The sequence below is a fragment of the Onthophagus taurus genome, chromosome 7 (genome assembly GCF_036711975.1).
Source record: "Onthophagus taurus isolate NC chromosome 7, IU_Otau_3.0, whole genome shotgun sequence".
In the NCBI taxonomy this organism is placed as follows: Eukaryota; Metazoa; Arthropoda; class Insecta; order Coleoptera; family Scarabaeidae; genus Onthophagus; species Onthophagus taurus.
Window position 1 is genome coordinate 26594246 of NC_091972.1, and position 14338 is coordinate 26608583.

The following is a 14338-nucleotide window of genomic DNA, read 5'->3' on the forward strand; positions in this document are numbered from 1 at the left end:
TTGCATTAAAGAGGTCAACTACTTACTAAATTAATTTTTGACACTTAGGAAATTGTTTAAAATAATTGGTTACCATAGTTACTAATGGGTACTGCTATTTTTATCATATCCCACTTTAAAGTAATTTTTCTCGATAATTTTCTTATGTAGCTAATATTGATTTTGACTCTATTAAATTCAGAAAAAATCCTCTTTCATATTCCATAATAAAAATGGGATTGCTATTAAAAAAAAACAATGACATCATTACTCGTTTAAAAATCTATACCAAATAATTGCAAAAAATTTAAATCTTTAGACCTGTCTGAACAATTTTTGCATAAACTGTTTTTAATTGTTTTAAAGAATTTATCCGTTACTTTTAGGAAACCTGTATATGAAAAACATTTCTCAAAAGCCTGATGTGATAGTCAATTTTTGAAAATAATTTCAGAATTAGAATGAAAATGTAATCTGTTAACCAGTTTAACTAAACAATTCTTGCCAAAAGTTGCAAATCCAAATCAATAATTCAAATTTTTTGTTTTACTTTACAACTATGTATTCTTTATTTTCTTTAATTTAAAACGGGCGTTAAATTGTAACTGTTCTTATGATAAAAGAACTGGGTATTAGCCACTTAAGTGTTAAAATAATATACTAACAAAAAGAAACCATCGAACAGTTAATTATTTTTTTCAAGTTGCTTTAAAGACACAGCCATAGTGTATTACACCTATGGAAAATTGGAATCTGGTTCTAGTTTATTAATGGAATTTTACAACAATTAAAAGCAAAAATAGAATTTTTGAAAACTAAATGAAGGCATTTTACCTAGTATTGCTAGCAATTATTCTAAACGACAAACACTTATTGAGATTCATTTGTTAAGATGGTTTGCAAGACGATGAGACATTGTCTATGTAAAATAATTGAAATAAAATAATCTTGTATTGAGTAACATTCACTCTATTTTTTCGTATATAATCAATTTTAACATATAAAAATTTCGTTTTTACATTTCATGTTGCTGAAAGTGCCAATTATTATTATTCACATTTACTTCTCTTGTTGCAATTTGTACACATCATTTCACGTCTATCTACATTTAAAGTAACAACTGTATTAAGCACAAGAACTGCCTAATTGATTATTCAATCATCCTCCCAATCTTTTCTAGTAACTTTTTCTCTAAAAAATCAGCATCGTGCTAAAAAATGACAGAAAATATATAATAAAATATATATATATAACGGGTGCCAACTTTCTACTTGCCAAACAGCCATAAACTTTACCGAAACATGTTATAAATACGTGAAAAATCTAAGAAAATAAGTAGTCATATACAATGCTTATCAAATGCTGTATGTTCCATTAAAAACAAAATTGATTTAATTTTATCCGCAAAATATTTATATTAACAAAAAATAGAAATCGATATGTTAAAGTTTATAATTCACACCCTATCGGCTTTTTGGTAAGCGAAGGTGCCCTTGGCATTTTAATTACCTGAAAAACATATAATCCTTTTAAGGTAAACACAATCAACTCTTTAACTCTGTCTGCGGTTAAATCCAAGTATTTTATTCGAAAAATTGGGCTCACCACGTACTTTACTTCAAAAATCTTGTATTCGTTTTCTTCGCGACTTTTTTTATATAACAAAATTTCCTTAAATTCAAACCAGAAAAATACATAAACATTTTTGTTTGGTTCAATAAATATTGTATAGGATTATTTAAAGGATTCATTAACTCGACCCGTTTTATATGAAAGTCACATTATACGCCTTTGTTTACAAGTACTGTAGTGTGGTTGTACATTTTCATATGACTTTTTTTGGAGACTATTGTTTTTGTAATTTAATAAAGGGAGATGGGGAATGGAAATAACCATATTATATGACAAAATCTAAGCACATATAACTTTAAGGTTAAAAAACTGCACAATGTTTTTAAAATAATTTTTTCTTCCTTTCATTGGTCTTAATATAACGCATGTCTCAAAATTTCATCAAATAATCGCTAATAATGAAAAAAATTGTAATCGAAAAACAATTCACGTGGACATCTTTATGATGAAAGTCCATATTCACAGGTGTCCCCATAATGGTAGGAGAGGCTGTATTTCGACAATGGTAAGGCCTAAAACTTTGGGAAAAAAAATCCTTATGGGTAAGGTGGGCAAGAGAAATAGCTAGAAATTATTTTGAAATTTTAGGCATAACTATCATGACTTTATTTGTCCCATTAGATGTACATTGACTTAGTATACATAAAATTATTATAAATTAAGACAGGAAAAATTTGGCTTAATTTGCTCTTCCACTCAAACCTAATAAAACTAATTCTATATAAACCTCATTCTGTGACGAAACAACCTTAAAGAAGTGCTACATTTTATAGTTGATGGCAAATCATTAAGAATATGTGTTATTTGGTATGAAAAGCATTTCTTAAATAGCTGGTGATGATGGATCGGCAGGGTAAGAGTGCCCTTGAATCGAATATTCAAGGTATGAACATCGGTACGAAATTTTATTCTATTGAACAAGTATGGAGGTTTCTTCAAAGTAATTATATTAAACAACAATGCCGAATGAAGGATGCGCCTGTTTTTCATGTTGAGCCAACTCAAATCCTTTAATTTGTGCGAAACATGCTGACGCCCCCGTAACCCAAATATCACAAGCGCAAGCAAGAATTTTGAATTTTCTGAATTTTTTTCGTATTACGATTTATGTATCATAATTAAAATGCGATAACACCAAAGCCTCAGTCTTCGCACAAAAGCACCCTTGTTCTACGATTGAGGAACGACCGACCGTCATAAATCGGCTTAAGAGCAGCATACGCGGAACCAGTGCACTTATTGATGTGTTTATCAAAACTCAAATTTTCGTCCAATAAGACACCCAAGTTTCTCACACAATCTTTCAGCGGCAATACTTGATTGTTGACAACTATCTTGACCCGATCCCGAACAGAATTGTCACTTATAACCTTTCTTGGCCCGAATAAAATCATCAAAAGCCCTAAAAACCAGTTCCAAAGCCTCTATACCCGAAGTCAGACCAAAATAAACATCATCGACATCCGATGGCAGAAAAGATATATATAACTGGGTGTCATCCACGTAGAAATGATGATTACAACTAAAAGGGATGAAATTCTCCATATTTCTCAAATAATTAAAAAATAATATAGGAAAAAGTAAAAACTTTTTATGAGAAATACTAAAATATTTAATTTAATTCAAATAGTAAACATGTTTCGAAACTATTGTTTCATCTTCAGTACCTATTAGTGATGGGCATAATCGAGATATATGAATAATCGATTATTTGATTATTAATCGATTATTTTACAATCGAATAAAATAATCAATTATAAAATAATCGAATGAGATAGTCGATTGTTTTTTCATTCGATTATTTTTTCACTCGATTATTTTTTCACTCGATTATTTTTTCATTCGATGATGAAAGTTGAAATAAAATTTTATCTAAAATATTTACGGTATTACTACTTCAGAGGGCTGTTTCGGGGATTTACCGAATTCTTTGAAACTTGATGTATATACACGTGCACACCCCTACCCGAACTACGTTCGGCGTTCACTCGAGCACAAACTACACGGCAAAAAACCGTGTTGTTTTGAAACCAGGTCAAGTGTTTGTGTATTGTTCTGTGTTTATTAAGATTTAATGATATGCCGCGTCAAACTGCAAAGAGATCCTTCGTCTGGGATCATTTTGTACGAAAAGGAGATGTCTCAATGTATAGTGAATGTAAGCGAGAATTTAAATTCTTTAGCAATACTACAAATTTAAATGAACGCCTAAAACGAAAGCACCCAGCCTTATTATTACAAAAATCTAAACCTACTGAAGATACATCATGCGAAGAAATTCGAGGTACACTCCCGTCAACTTCTACAACTGAAACTTCCTCACAACATTCTATAATACATCCATCGCCTTCCAAACGTAAACGCCAACTTGCTCTTTACGGAAAAACACAAACATATAATACATATTTCAGAAAATGAGCAAACCGAAATAGATCAAAGTTTAGTTGAAATGATAGTTTCTGATTTTCAGCCCTTATCCATTGTTGAAAATAAGGGGTTCATAAAATATACAATTAAACTTAATTAAAAAAATTACAACTTCCCTGATACCAAATATATATACAGCAACGTTGAGTAAGGTTAAAAATGAGTTAAATTTGTCGTCAAATTTGTCTATAACAACAGATATATGGACATCATTATCGACGAAAGCAGTTTTGGCAGTTACTGCTCATTACATAAACGGAAGCCAATTGAACAGTTACCTACTGGAAACAAAACAATTGGTTGATCGTCATTCAGCAGGAAATGTTGCCAGTGCACTTCGCAAAGTTTTTGAAAGTTGGGATATCTTTGAAAAAGTTCACTGTATTATAACTAGAGCTCGGATTCTTCGGTACCTAAGTCCAGTCGACCAGTTCACGAATGTTGCGTTATTAACGAACGACGCATAGCCAAGGTCCCGAGTTCTCTGGTTTGCAGCGTTGTCATGGTAATCCATAGGCGCGCGTTAGCAAGGGTCTGTATTAATGCTAAATAAGCAAGTAATTTATATATTTTATCATAATTTTTCTCGACTCTCAGTTCCTATTTGGTGAAATGATTGAATAATAATGACTTTTTCTAAATTTACTTCAGAAAATGACCACCGTTTGGGTGTTAAAATGTCTTTAAATCTAGAAAATGTTTTTTCGACATCACAACTGGTAACTGGCGCAAATTTAAATGCTGGAACTAACGGGCCATATTTAGAAGATATTTCTTGGTTGGAAAATGAATCGGTTGCAATTTCTTTTAAAATATTATAATCGGGATTGCGTGAAATTACTGCATGAATTTTATGCTGCAATTTTGTAGTAAAATCCGCATCTACATTTTTTAATTGGTTCAAAAGTCTCTCAATTTTAAAAATCGACGTAGCAAGTTCAATATTCTGTCTTTCTAAAAACTGTAGCGTTTCTGGTATTTGTTTAAAATTTTCGTAAATAAACTTGAGATCATTGTGTAAGGTTTCCCTCTCTAAAATTTTTTTACATTCTTTAATACTCATTGCAGTGTCTGTTAACTTTTTTATAAAAGATCGTATGTTCTCAAAATTTTGGTAATAAAAAAAGCAGCTTCTAACCAAGTTCCCCAACGTGTAATTACAGGTTGTGGGGGTAGACACAAGTTGGGGAACATTTCTTTATATAAAGATACCCGAAATGGTGCTTTAAGTAAAACTTTTTTAACATTGTTAATTAAGACGTTAACGCCTGGATATGTTTCTCTGATAAATTCGCAAATCCGATGTAATTCGTGGGCTAAACATGTTAAATGTAATGCATTGGAAAACTGTTGCTGTAAAAGCTTTCCGGTTTTGAGCATCACAGCTGCAGCATCAGATACAAAAAGTAATACTTTTTCCGGAGAATTGGACACTTTCAAAATAGCTTTTTTAATAATCTCAAATATGACCTCTGCATTTACGGTATTTCTGAATTCCGTCGACACTAAATAGGGCCGATAATGTCTCTGAGGATCCAAAATACCTACCACTACGTTGACCACACATCTATCTTTAATATCTGTTGTCTCGTCTGCGCTTACCCATATGTAAGAATCAGATACATTATCTTTTATTGTTGCAGTGGTTTTATCATATTCAGGTAAAAGGTACAGTTTTCTAATTGTGGATTCATCAGGAAGTTCTCGCCCGGTATATTTTTTAAATAAATCTCGTAAACTAGGATTATTGAGCTTTGAAAGAGGTATATTTTTTGCAGATACAAAAGCTTGGCAAAAATTCTTTGGTCGATGGTCCCTTCATGTTTTGCTGATGTTTTTTTGGTATCTATATGCACCTGCAATTTCTGCCGCTTTGCAAGAAACACGATATTTTCCGAACAGCAGTTGCAAAATGCTACATTATCGTCAATTAAAGTGAACGTATCGCCAAAAGTCGCTATTAAGTGTGCCATTGAAATAAATTATAAAAACTAAAACAATAGGGCTGAATATGGTAATTCAGTTAATAAAAATCAAAAAATTAACTCTTAATAGAAGTAGTTTTAAACTACAAAACTATATTGATGATAATTAAATAAAATAATCAATCGGTTTGAAATTATAAAAACTGAAACATTCGTACAGTTCTAATTCATAAAAACAAATGGCTTTAACGAAGATAACAAGGATATTAAATGAATACTCGGAACGCAACACGGATAAATGCAGGCCTAGCGTGCTTGTAGATGTGTGAGCGATCGGAACGGTATATCGGGTGGTCGGAGTGCATTTACAATCGTGCCCCATAGGTTCTGCGCTGTCGACGCTACTGAGACAGTACCGAAATATCCGAGCTTTGATTATAACAGATAACGCTTCAAATATGAGAAACGCTATCACTGTTCATCTCAATAAGACTCACCAACCCTGCATAGCACATACGCTGAACCTATGTACCATGGACGCCCTTAAACATGCAGATCTACAGCAATTGCTCGAGAAATGCAAAAATATTGTGGGGCACTTTAAAAGAAGCACTGTAGCATCTGGTGAACTGGCCAAAATGCAGGATCAAATGAAACTTCCTCTGCTAAAAGTGAAACAGGACGTTTCAACAAGATGGAATTCTTGCTTGGCGATGATGCAAAGATTAGAGGAATTAAAAGTTCCGTTGTCAGCAGCAATGTCCAATTTTCCCGGATCACCTTCACTTTTGTCATCGGAAGACTGGGCACTAATTAAAGACTGCATATGTATTTTAAAATCTATTGAAGCTATGACTTCCGAGTTGTCGGGAGAAAAATATATAACATTGTCCATTATCATCCCCTTAATTCGTGGTATCTAACACGCTGTTGAGAATGCACAACCAATAACTTCCACGGGAAAGATATTGCAAACTAATTTTTATGATATCCTATTGAGAAGTTTGGGTTATGTTGAATCTTCAAAAATTTGTGCAAAGGCGACATTATTGGACCCCAGGTTAAAGATATTGGCCTTCGATAAGGTAATAAATGGTAATCAAGACCTTAAATGGATTACAGAAGAAGTAGAGGATTTGATTGTGACTATCACTCAACATCTAGAAACTCCAAATTCTGAAATATCTTGTACTCAAATTATTACTGTTAACTCATTTTCGTTAAAAGTTTTTTTTTGTTTGTTATTGCAATAGTTCGATAATAGAGTATATTTGAATATAAATTTTAGATTCCAGCGAGAACAACCAAGCTAGTTTACTTTGGGAGCATTGTGATATAAAGGCTAAGCAGGAATTCAGCGCGTCCACACCTACATATTCTACCGAAGCACAAATGAAGCAGTACCTAGACCTACCATTGGTAGATAGGAAGCTGAATCCTTTCGGCTTTTGGGAGTCCAAGAAGGAGATGTTCCCGGAACTATATAAACTTGCAAATAAGTACCTCTGCGTGCCAGCAACATCAGTGCCATCTGAGAGGGTATTCTCAAAAGCAGGCGAGTTAACAAAGGACAGAAGGAGTAGGTTAAGCAGCAATATGATCAACGAAATCATGTTTTTAAATAGTAATATGTAGTGCAATAAATATTTTCTTTGAAATATGTATTTTGACTGACCATCCTCCATATTATCATGGGGAATCAAATAATCATTCTTTTTTTACTTCATATTAAACAACTAGTAATGAATACAAACATAAAACGTGGATTCTAGTAATCATTTGAGGCTCTATTTAATTTAAATATTAAAATGAGACATTCAGAGAAGTCGGTAAATTCCCAAAACAGCCCTGAAGTAGCATGCCAGTCAATATTTTATATAGAATTTTAACTTTCAACATCGAATGAAAAAATAATCGGGGGTAAATACACAAGAGCTTGACTTTTAATCGAATAATTTTATTTTTACACGAACGTATTATTACCATGGAAATAACTCAAAATCAAAAGCATGATAAAATCGCGACAGCTTCAACTGGAGCGATTTTATCTTCTGATTTTGATTACGCTCGAGCTTGATTTTAAATCAGGATAATTTTATTTTTAATTCACTCAAGTTTTGTTACCCTTTAGAAATAACTCTCAATCAAAATCAAAAGATAAAATCGCTCCAGCTAAAGCTGTCGCGATTTTATCATGCTTATCATGCTTTTTTCCTATATTATTTTTTAATGATTACAACTTTTTATGTATCTGTTAAAATGCGATGTGTAAAGTGAGTATAGCGATGGACCCAAAATTGAACCCTAAGGAACGCCGGACGTTGTCGAAAGAAACGATGAAACGCGACCATTCACCTTCACGCACTGCATTCTGCCCGTCAAGAACTGTACAAGAATCCCGATGCAACATCATCAAACCCAATGTAGCGAAGCATGGCATATATCAAGTCCTATAAAGTAATACAAGTCCTATATGCTAAATTATTCAGACACCTCTCAGAATTCCTAGGCTACACATCGAAGAAAATATTATTATTTTGGCTTTCGTGTAATACGGTCCCACATTAAGCACCAGCAAAATTTCCGGTGACCTGCGAATCCCAAAAATAATTGTCCACAAGGTTGAGAGTATAATATGCATTCCTACGACACTGTTTTACATCTAACCTCAACAGATACCGATTATGATAACAGATTGAACTATTGTCATTGGCTGTTAAATATGATTCGGGAAAATCCAAACAAATTACGGGAAATTCTGTATCACAAATACTATGAACGGATGAAGCATCTTTCAATAGGCAGGTGGTTTGTTCTGAATTTAGAATAGAAGTAATATTGAAAACTATGAAAAATAAACAGAACAAACATAATAAACTGAAAAGACTAATTGAAGAACGGAAACATAACGAAAAATAATACAAGGACAAAAAGAAAAAAGAGAATAAAAAAGAACAAAAAGATTTTGAAAGTAAAGACAATGAAGAAAAATTCTTTAAATTCACTACCTGAAGAATAACAGTATAAGATCCCGTTAGAAATATTAATATTAAAGATGAAGACTAGAAAATACATAAATTTGCACTTAAATATACTAACCTCAGTAATTTCAACTTAACTGATAAAGATAAAGAAATACTGAATTTAGGACACAAATTCTCAATTCCATACAAATACAAACCGATTGATATCGCTCGACATCAAAAACAGTAACTCCCATAACAGTAATATAAGTAATAAATACAATTCAATTAAAAATAATACTATAGATTTAAAGAAAATAATAAGGATTTAATTGTAACTTTAGGTTATAAAAATGTCGGTCTCGTCATCTTAAATAAGGAAACCTATTTGAATAAAGCATATGACTTATTTAAGGATAACAACATAAAATAAATTAAATATAATCCCACCATAAAATTTAATAACGGTTTAAAGAAATTATTTAGAGAAAAACAAGATTTGCTGGGAAAATTTAATATAACTAAATTCAATTCATTAGAAATGAACCCACTAATTCCCACCTTAAAATCTCTAATAAAACTTCATAAAAAAGATAACAGCATTAGACCCATAATAAGTAATAAAAATACCCCCACATGTCGTGTCGCTAAAATTATACATACATTTTTATACAACATTTTCAATACTGAAATCCTATATAAAATATACAACTCATTAGAGTTGATAGAAAAGATAAGAAAAATTAAACTCCAAAAAAAACTCAAAACTGATATCATTCGACATAAAAAATCTGTAGACTAATGTCCCCATTAATGACTCTATATCAGTGGTTCTCAAACTATGGTACGCGTACCACTGATGGTACGCGAGAAGTTCTCAAGTGGTACGCAAAACAGTTTATATTTGCATTATCATTATTGTTTTTTTTTTGTTCAGTGGTACTACCTGATTTTTAAAATAGCCTTAGTGGTACGCAAGGATATAAGTTTGAGAACCGCTGCTCTATATCCATCATAGAAAGGTTTCTGATTTCCAACTTAGACAAATTAAATTTGAATAAAAAGGAAATCAACGTCTTCATCGAAATGTTGACTAATTCTAGAATACTATTCTAGAATTCTAAAACAATATTAACAAATTAATCTACCCTCGTTCCTATGCTTAACATAAATACATTTCTTTACCATACAACCCTGCAATACAAAGACTTTTTAAAAACAATAAGTATATCCCAGTTCAATACAAAAATCGTTTTTTCTTCTAATAACAATATTGGGAAGACCTTAATTAATAATAACCATAAAGTTAATCAATTAGAGTTAAGTGACATATACTATAAACTGTAAAGATTGCGAAGGTTTTTACATAGGCCAGAAATTTGTACACAAGATTTAAAGAACATACGACCCAAATTCTTCAAAAGCTTCCATAAACACCTAACACAACAAAATCTCAAAACGAATATTATTAAAATATATTATGTCTTATAAAGAAATTAAAAAAATCCAAAGAGTTGGATCTACAAGAGCTACTTATCAGGTCGTTGAGCTGCCGTGCGCTCCGCCAGGACGTTGAGCTGCCGTGCGCTCCGCCAGGTTGCGGTCGAGATGATGTGTGGGTCGGGGGGTTGGGGCGGCGGTAACTCGTCATTGGCAACGAGTAAGCGGTATCGTCACCTAACGAGATGCTTTCTCATACCATCTCAAGCCTCGAAAGGAGAATGCACAAGGGGCCCACTGGGGCCTAAGTGCGCGCGTAAAAACTACGCACTCCACGCTTACATACATACATAAGAGCTACTTATATTCAAAAATAAGAATAATCCCAATTTACTTAACGATACTACCGATTTTAACGCAACAAGATGTTTTATGAGATTTATGTAATTTTTCATCCTTCTCTAATACTACTGTTAAAAAACTTTTTATACTATAATACCTACGTTCATGTCATTGCCTTCACAGTTTATGTTTTCGTTACCTTCACCAATATTATCTACCTTTAGAAATAATTTGAGGTCATTTTACTTGTTTTCTATTCTTCGTTGTATTTTACATGTTTGATAACTAAGTATGCGTAAAACCTAATTTTATTTTTACTGTTATTTCTCACAGTTGTGCTCGATGAAGATAACCCTGTAATCAAAACAATTGCTACACCGAAATAAATATGAAATAAATGAAATATTTACATATATCATTGTTTGAAAGCAAACATAATTTGTTTTATTGTTTTTATACTAAATAAGAAAAACGATGAACCTAAAATCCACATTAGCTACATTTTTTTCAGTTAGTAGATAAGTATAGCTAGATATTAACCGGTGGATATTAACCCCTTTATGCTGTACCTTTGACGTTGGAACGTATGGAGCGGAATACTGGAAGGAAAACTTATAGGCACAAAAATTATGACCAACAGGTCATAATTTATCTATAGGGTAGACTAAAATACCTGTTTTTTTCAAGAAAAAACCAACAACCAGGGAAATATGATGGAGAGAATATGAAATGCTATTAGAAAAGTGTCCAGGACTGATCGTCAAGCATCGTTTTTTTTCCGCCGAAACTAGACATTTTGAACATTTGTCAGCTATTTCTGGCTAAAATTTTAGTAATTCTAAGTGTTTTGGTTTATTTTGTTTTATTCTTATTATAAAGTGTGTATGGTGGCCCTACAAAAATTTTTGTGCTGTGTGATTTGTTTATTAAGGTAACTTGATTCGATTAAAAATTAGGCAGCCCTAATTTTGAAAAACTGATAATGGAATCCGACAACCGACATTATTTGACATATTTTGGTCAAATCCGCGCGGAGTTCCGCCAAGTCGTTTTCGAAATAACCGCATCCTACTAAACCGCGATTTTCCGCGAAACTATATGGAATATCGAAAAAATAAAATATGCCATTCATTAAGAACACATCAGGCTACCACCTGTTCAAAACTCAAATTTTTTCGTTGCCGGACAACAAAGTTGCCGGTACCGTAAAAAAACCCCTTTTTTCATTTAATTCGCGATAAAAAGAAAACCGGGGATCCAAAAATGTTCAAATTAACATATGTTACGTAGAAATGTTCAGTGATTACAATAAACTTTACCGCAATTTGTTTCATCGAGTGGTTACGAAAATATCGATCCCTAAAGGGCATTATCATTATCGAGAGTTGCAGCCAATCCATACCTTTATGGGTACACCCGGCATAACAAGGATATTTTAATAACTAAACTGTAAAAGTTTCTAAAATTCATTACCTATCTACTATTTCCTAACAATATCTCATCCTCACCATCGAAATCCAAATCAGCAACTTCCACACATGAACTTATACTAACAACTTCAGATCTTCTTAATGTTTTATATTGATCCAATCCGTTTTTAATACAATCACTAAAATCGATATCAATATATTATTAGTTTATATACAGTGTGTTTGGTTTTAGTTGTCACAGCAGATATGTTGGTTATTGTTGTAGATATGACAAAATGTTATAGAAGGAAAGTTGCTCCACACTTAATATTCTATTGTCTGCCATATTCAAAAAAACAATTGAGCATCAAATGTGTTGTTAAAACATTTCCAACTTTATTATGTATTATAAAACTAAAAAAATCTATTTACAATGATAGATTATTTAATCAATTAATAACACAAATTAATAATTAAGTAGCAAATGCACGGTTACATAGATTAGTGTTGTTCTCAAAAGAGTAGGCGGTTAAACAATTGACATTATTTGGAAGCTGTCAGTTTTAAATAACAATAACTTAATAAGTCAACCAAATTAAAATTTCAGAATTTGTTTTTAATTGATTAGATAATTATGGCATAAGTCATTGTAAATAGATTTTTTTTATAGTTTTATAATATGTAATAAAATTAGGCATGTTCCATTTAAAATTTTGACATGTTCCCTGTATCTAACACATTTGATACTCAATGGTTTTTTTGAACAGGGTAGATAATAGAACATTAAGTGAGCAACATTTTGTCATACCTCTAACAATAATCAAGATATCTCTTATGATAACCAAAATGAAACACACTGTATATAGTTTTAGTTTAATCATACAAAAATACCACTGATGGCAGTGAGGTATTTGTTACAATAACATTTAAAACTGGAAAATCATTTTCATCCATATCTTTAAGATCATGTTTATTATTTTTGATTAAAGTTCTAGGCTTTTGAATAGATTTGTGCTCCTCAAAAATTTTCACCTGAGACACATAACTTATAAAATTTGTGCTGTGATTAAAAATAATCGTTTTCGTTTTCACACAAATTCTACACATTCGAACATAACCAGCTTCTGTACCAAATACAGTCAATCGCCTAAAAAAATAAATAATAAAAATAAATACACTATATTAAATAATGTAATCAACTTACTGGGAATAATTATTAAAATATTGTATTTCAATCCAAGTAATCATGTCTGGTGTTTTATAAAATTCAGGGAAATATTCCATAAAAAGGATTTCTTGAAATGTATGGAGCAAATTATCTTCTTTATACATATGAACTTGTCGGTCATTTCCAGTCAAAATAAACACAGGTTCTCTCTTAACTAACTTATTATCCTTCCATTTAATTAAGTCTGTGTGACCATGAAAATGTGGAATAAAATTCAGTTGAACATTAAAACAATTCTGTGCAATATTATCAATATTAATTTCCTCATTGTCCTCATATTCTGAGTAAATATTTAGATATGTTTCCACCAAATCCTTACAACTCTAAAAATTTCTAAGTAATCTGCATTAAAACAATGATAAGAACCTACTTTTATTATAGTGATTCCTATAACAAAATCGTTTCTTTTGTCTGATTTATTAAAAGCATCAATAGTTATAATTTCGGAACTAGCTAAAAACTTCAAAAATAAATCTTAATTTAAAAGAAATATAGATAATAAAGATAATTTACATGGAATATAAGTGAATGGAATCTCCTTAGTAGTTGGAATTAGGATAGAATTAGGCTTTTCTAAATATTCCAAGCAAAAAACTTGTCGTTTCAAAGAAGCCACCAATATTTTATAAGTACCATTTATCAACTTTAAAAAACATATGGTATTCACATTTCCTTGGGATGGCATTGGAAAATAATGAGCGTGGTTTAAATTTTCCATTCCTTCTTGCATTTTGCCAAGATGGAAACAAGAACCATAAAATATTTATATAAACCATAAACACCATAAAACAATTATTTGTTGTCAAATTTTGACATGTCCAAAACAATTGGTTCGATTGAACTGTAATTTTAAACTAAAGTAGATAATTATTTCAGTAATTTTAGATATCGATATAATTTATGTTTTACTAAGTTTATAAATGTAAACCGATTTAACAAACAAATTAAATTTATAGTATTTTAAAAATAAGAATGGTTCGATTAACTTGGTCG

At 31.5% G+C, this 14338-nt stretch overlaps 1 protein-coding gene across 2 annotated transcripts; it reads right to left on the minus strand.

Annotated features, from left to right (window-relative positions):
- Positions 1 to 1488: 1488 nt before the first annotated feature.
- On the minus strand, positions 1489 to 14166 carry LOC111428995 (KICSTOR complex protein kaptin-like). 2 transcript variants are annotated; one of them, XM_023064781.2, is made up of 6 exons: positions 13859 to 14166; positions 13716 to 13798; positions 13322 to 13668; positions 13001 to 13264; positions 12182 to 12317; positions 1489 to 1650 (listed from the first exon to the last, which is right to left on the minus strand). In XM_023064781.2, the coding sequence occupies exons 1-5, from the start codon at positions 14073 to 14075 to the stop codon at positions 12182 to 12184; spliced, it is 1047 nt and encodes a 348-aa protein (XP_022920549.2). In that variant the 5' UTR covers positions 14076 to 14166; the 3' UTR covers positions 1489 to 1650. The 2 variants fall into 2 exon arrangements, with proteins under 2 accessions (XP_022920549.2, XP_022920554.2); XM_023064786.2 differs by lacking the exon at positions 1489 to 1650 and adding an exon at positions 10871 to 11062.
- Between the last annotated feature and the right edge of the window lie 172 nt (positions 14167 to 14338).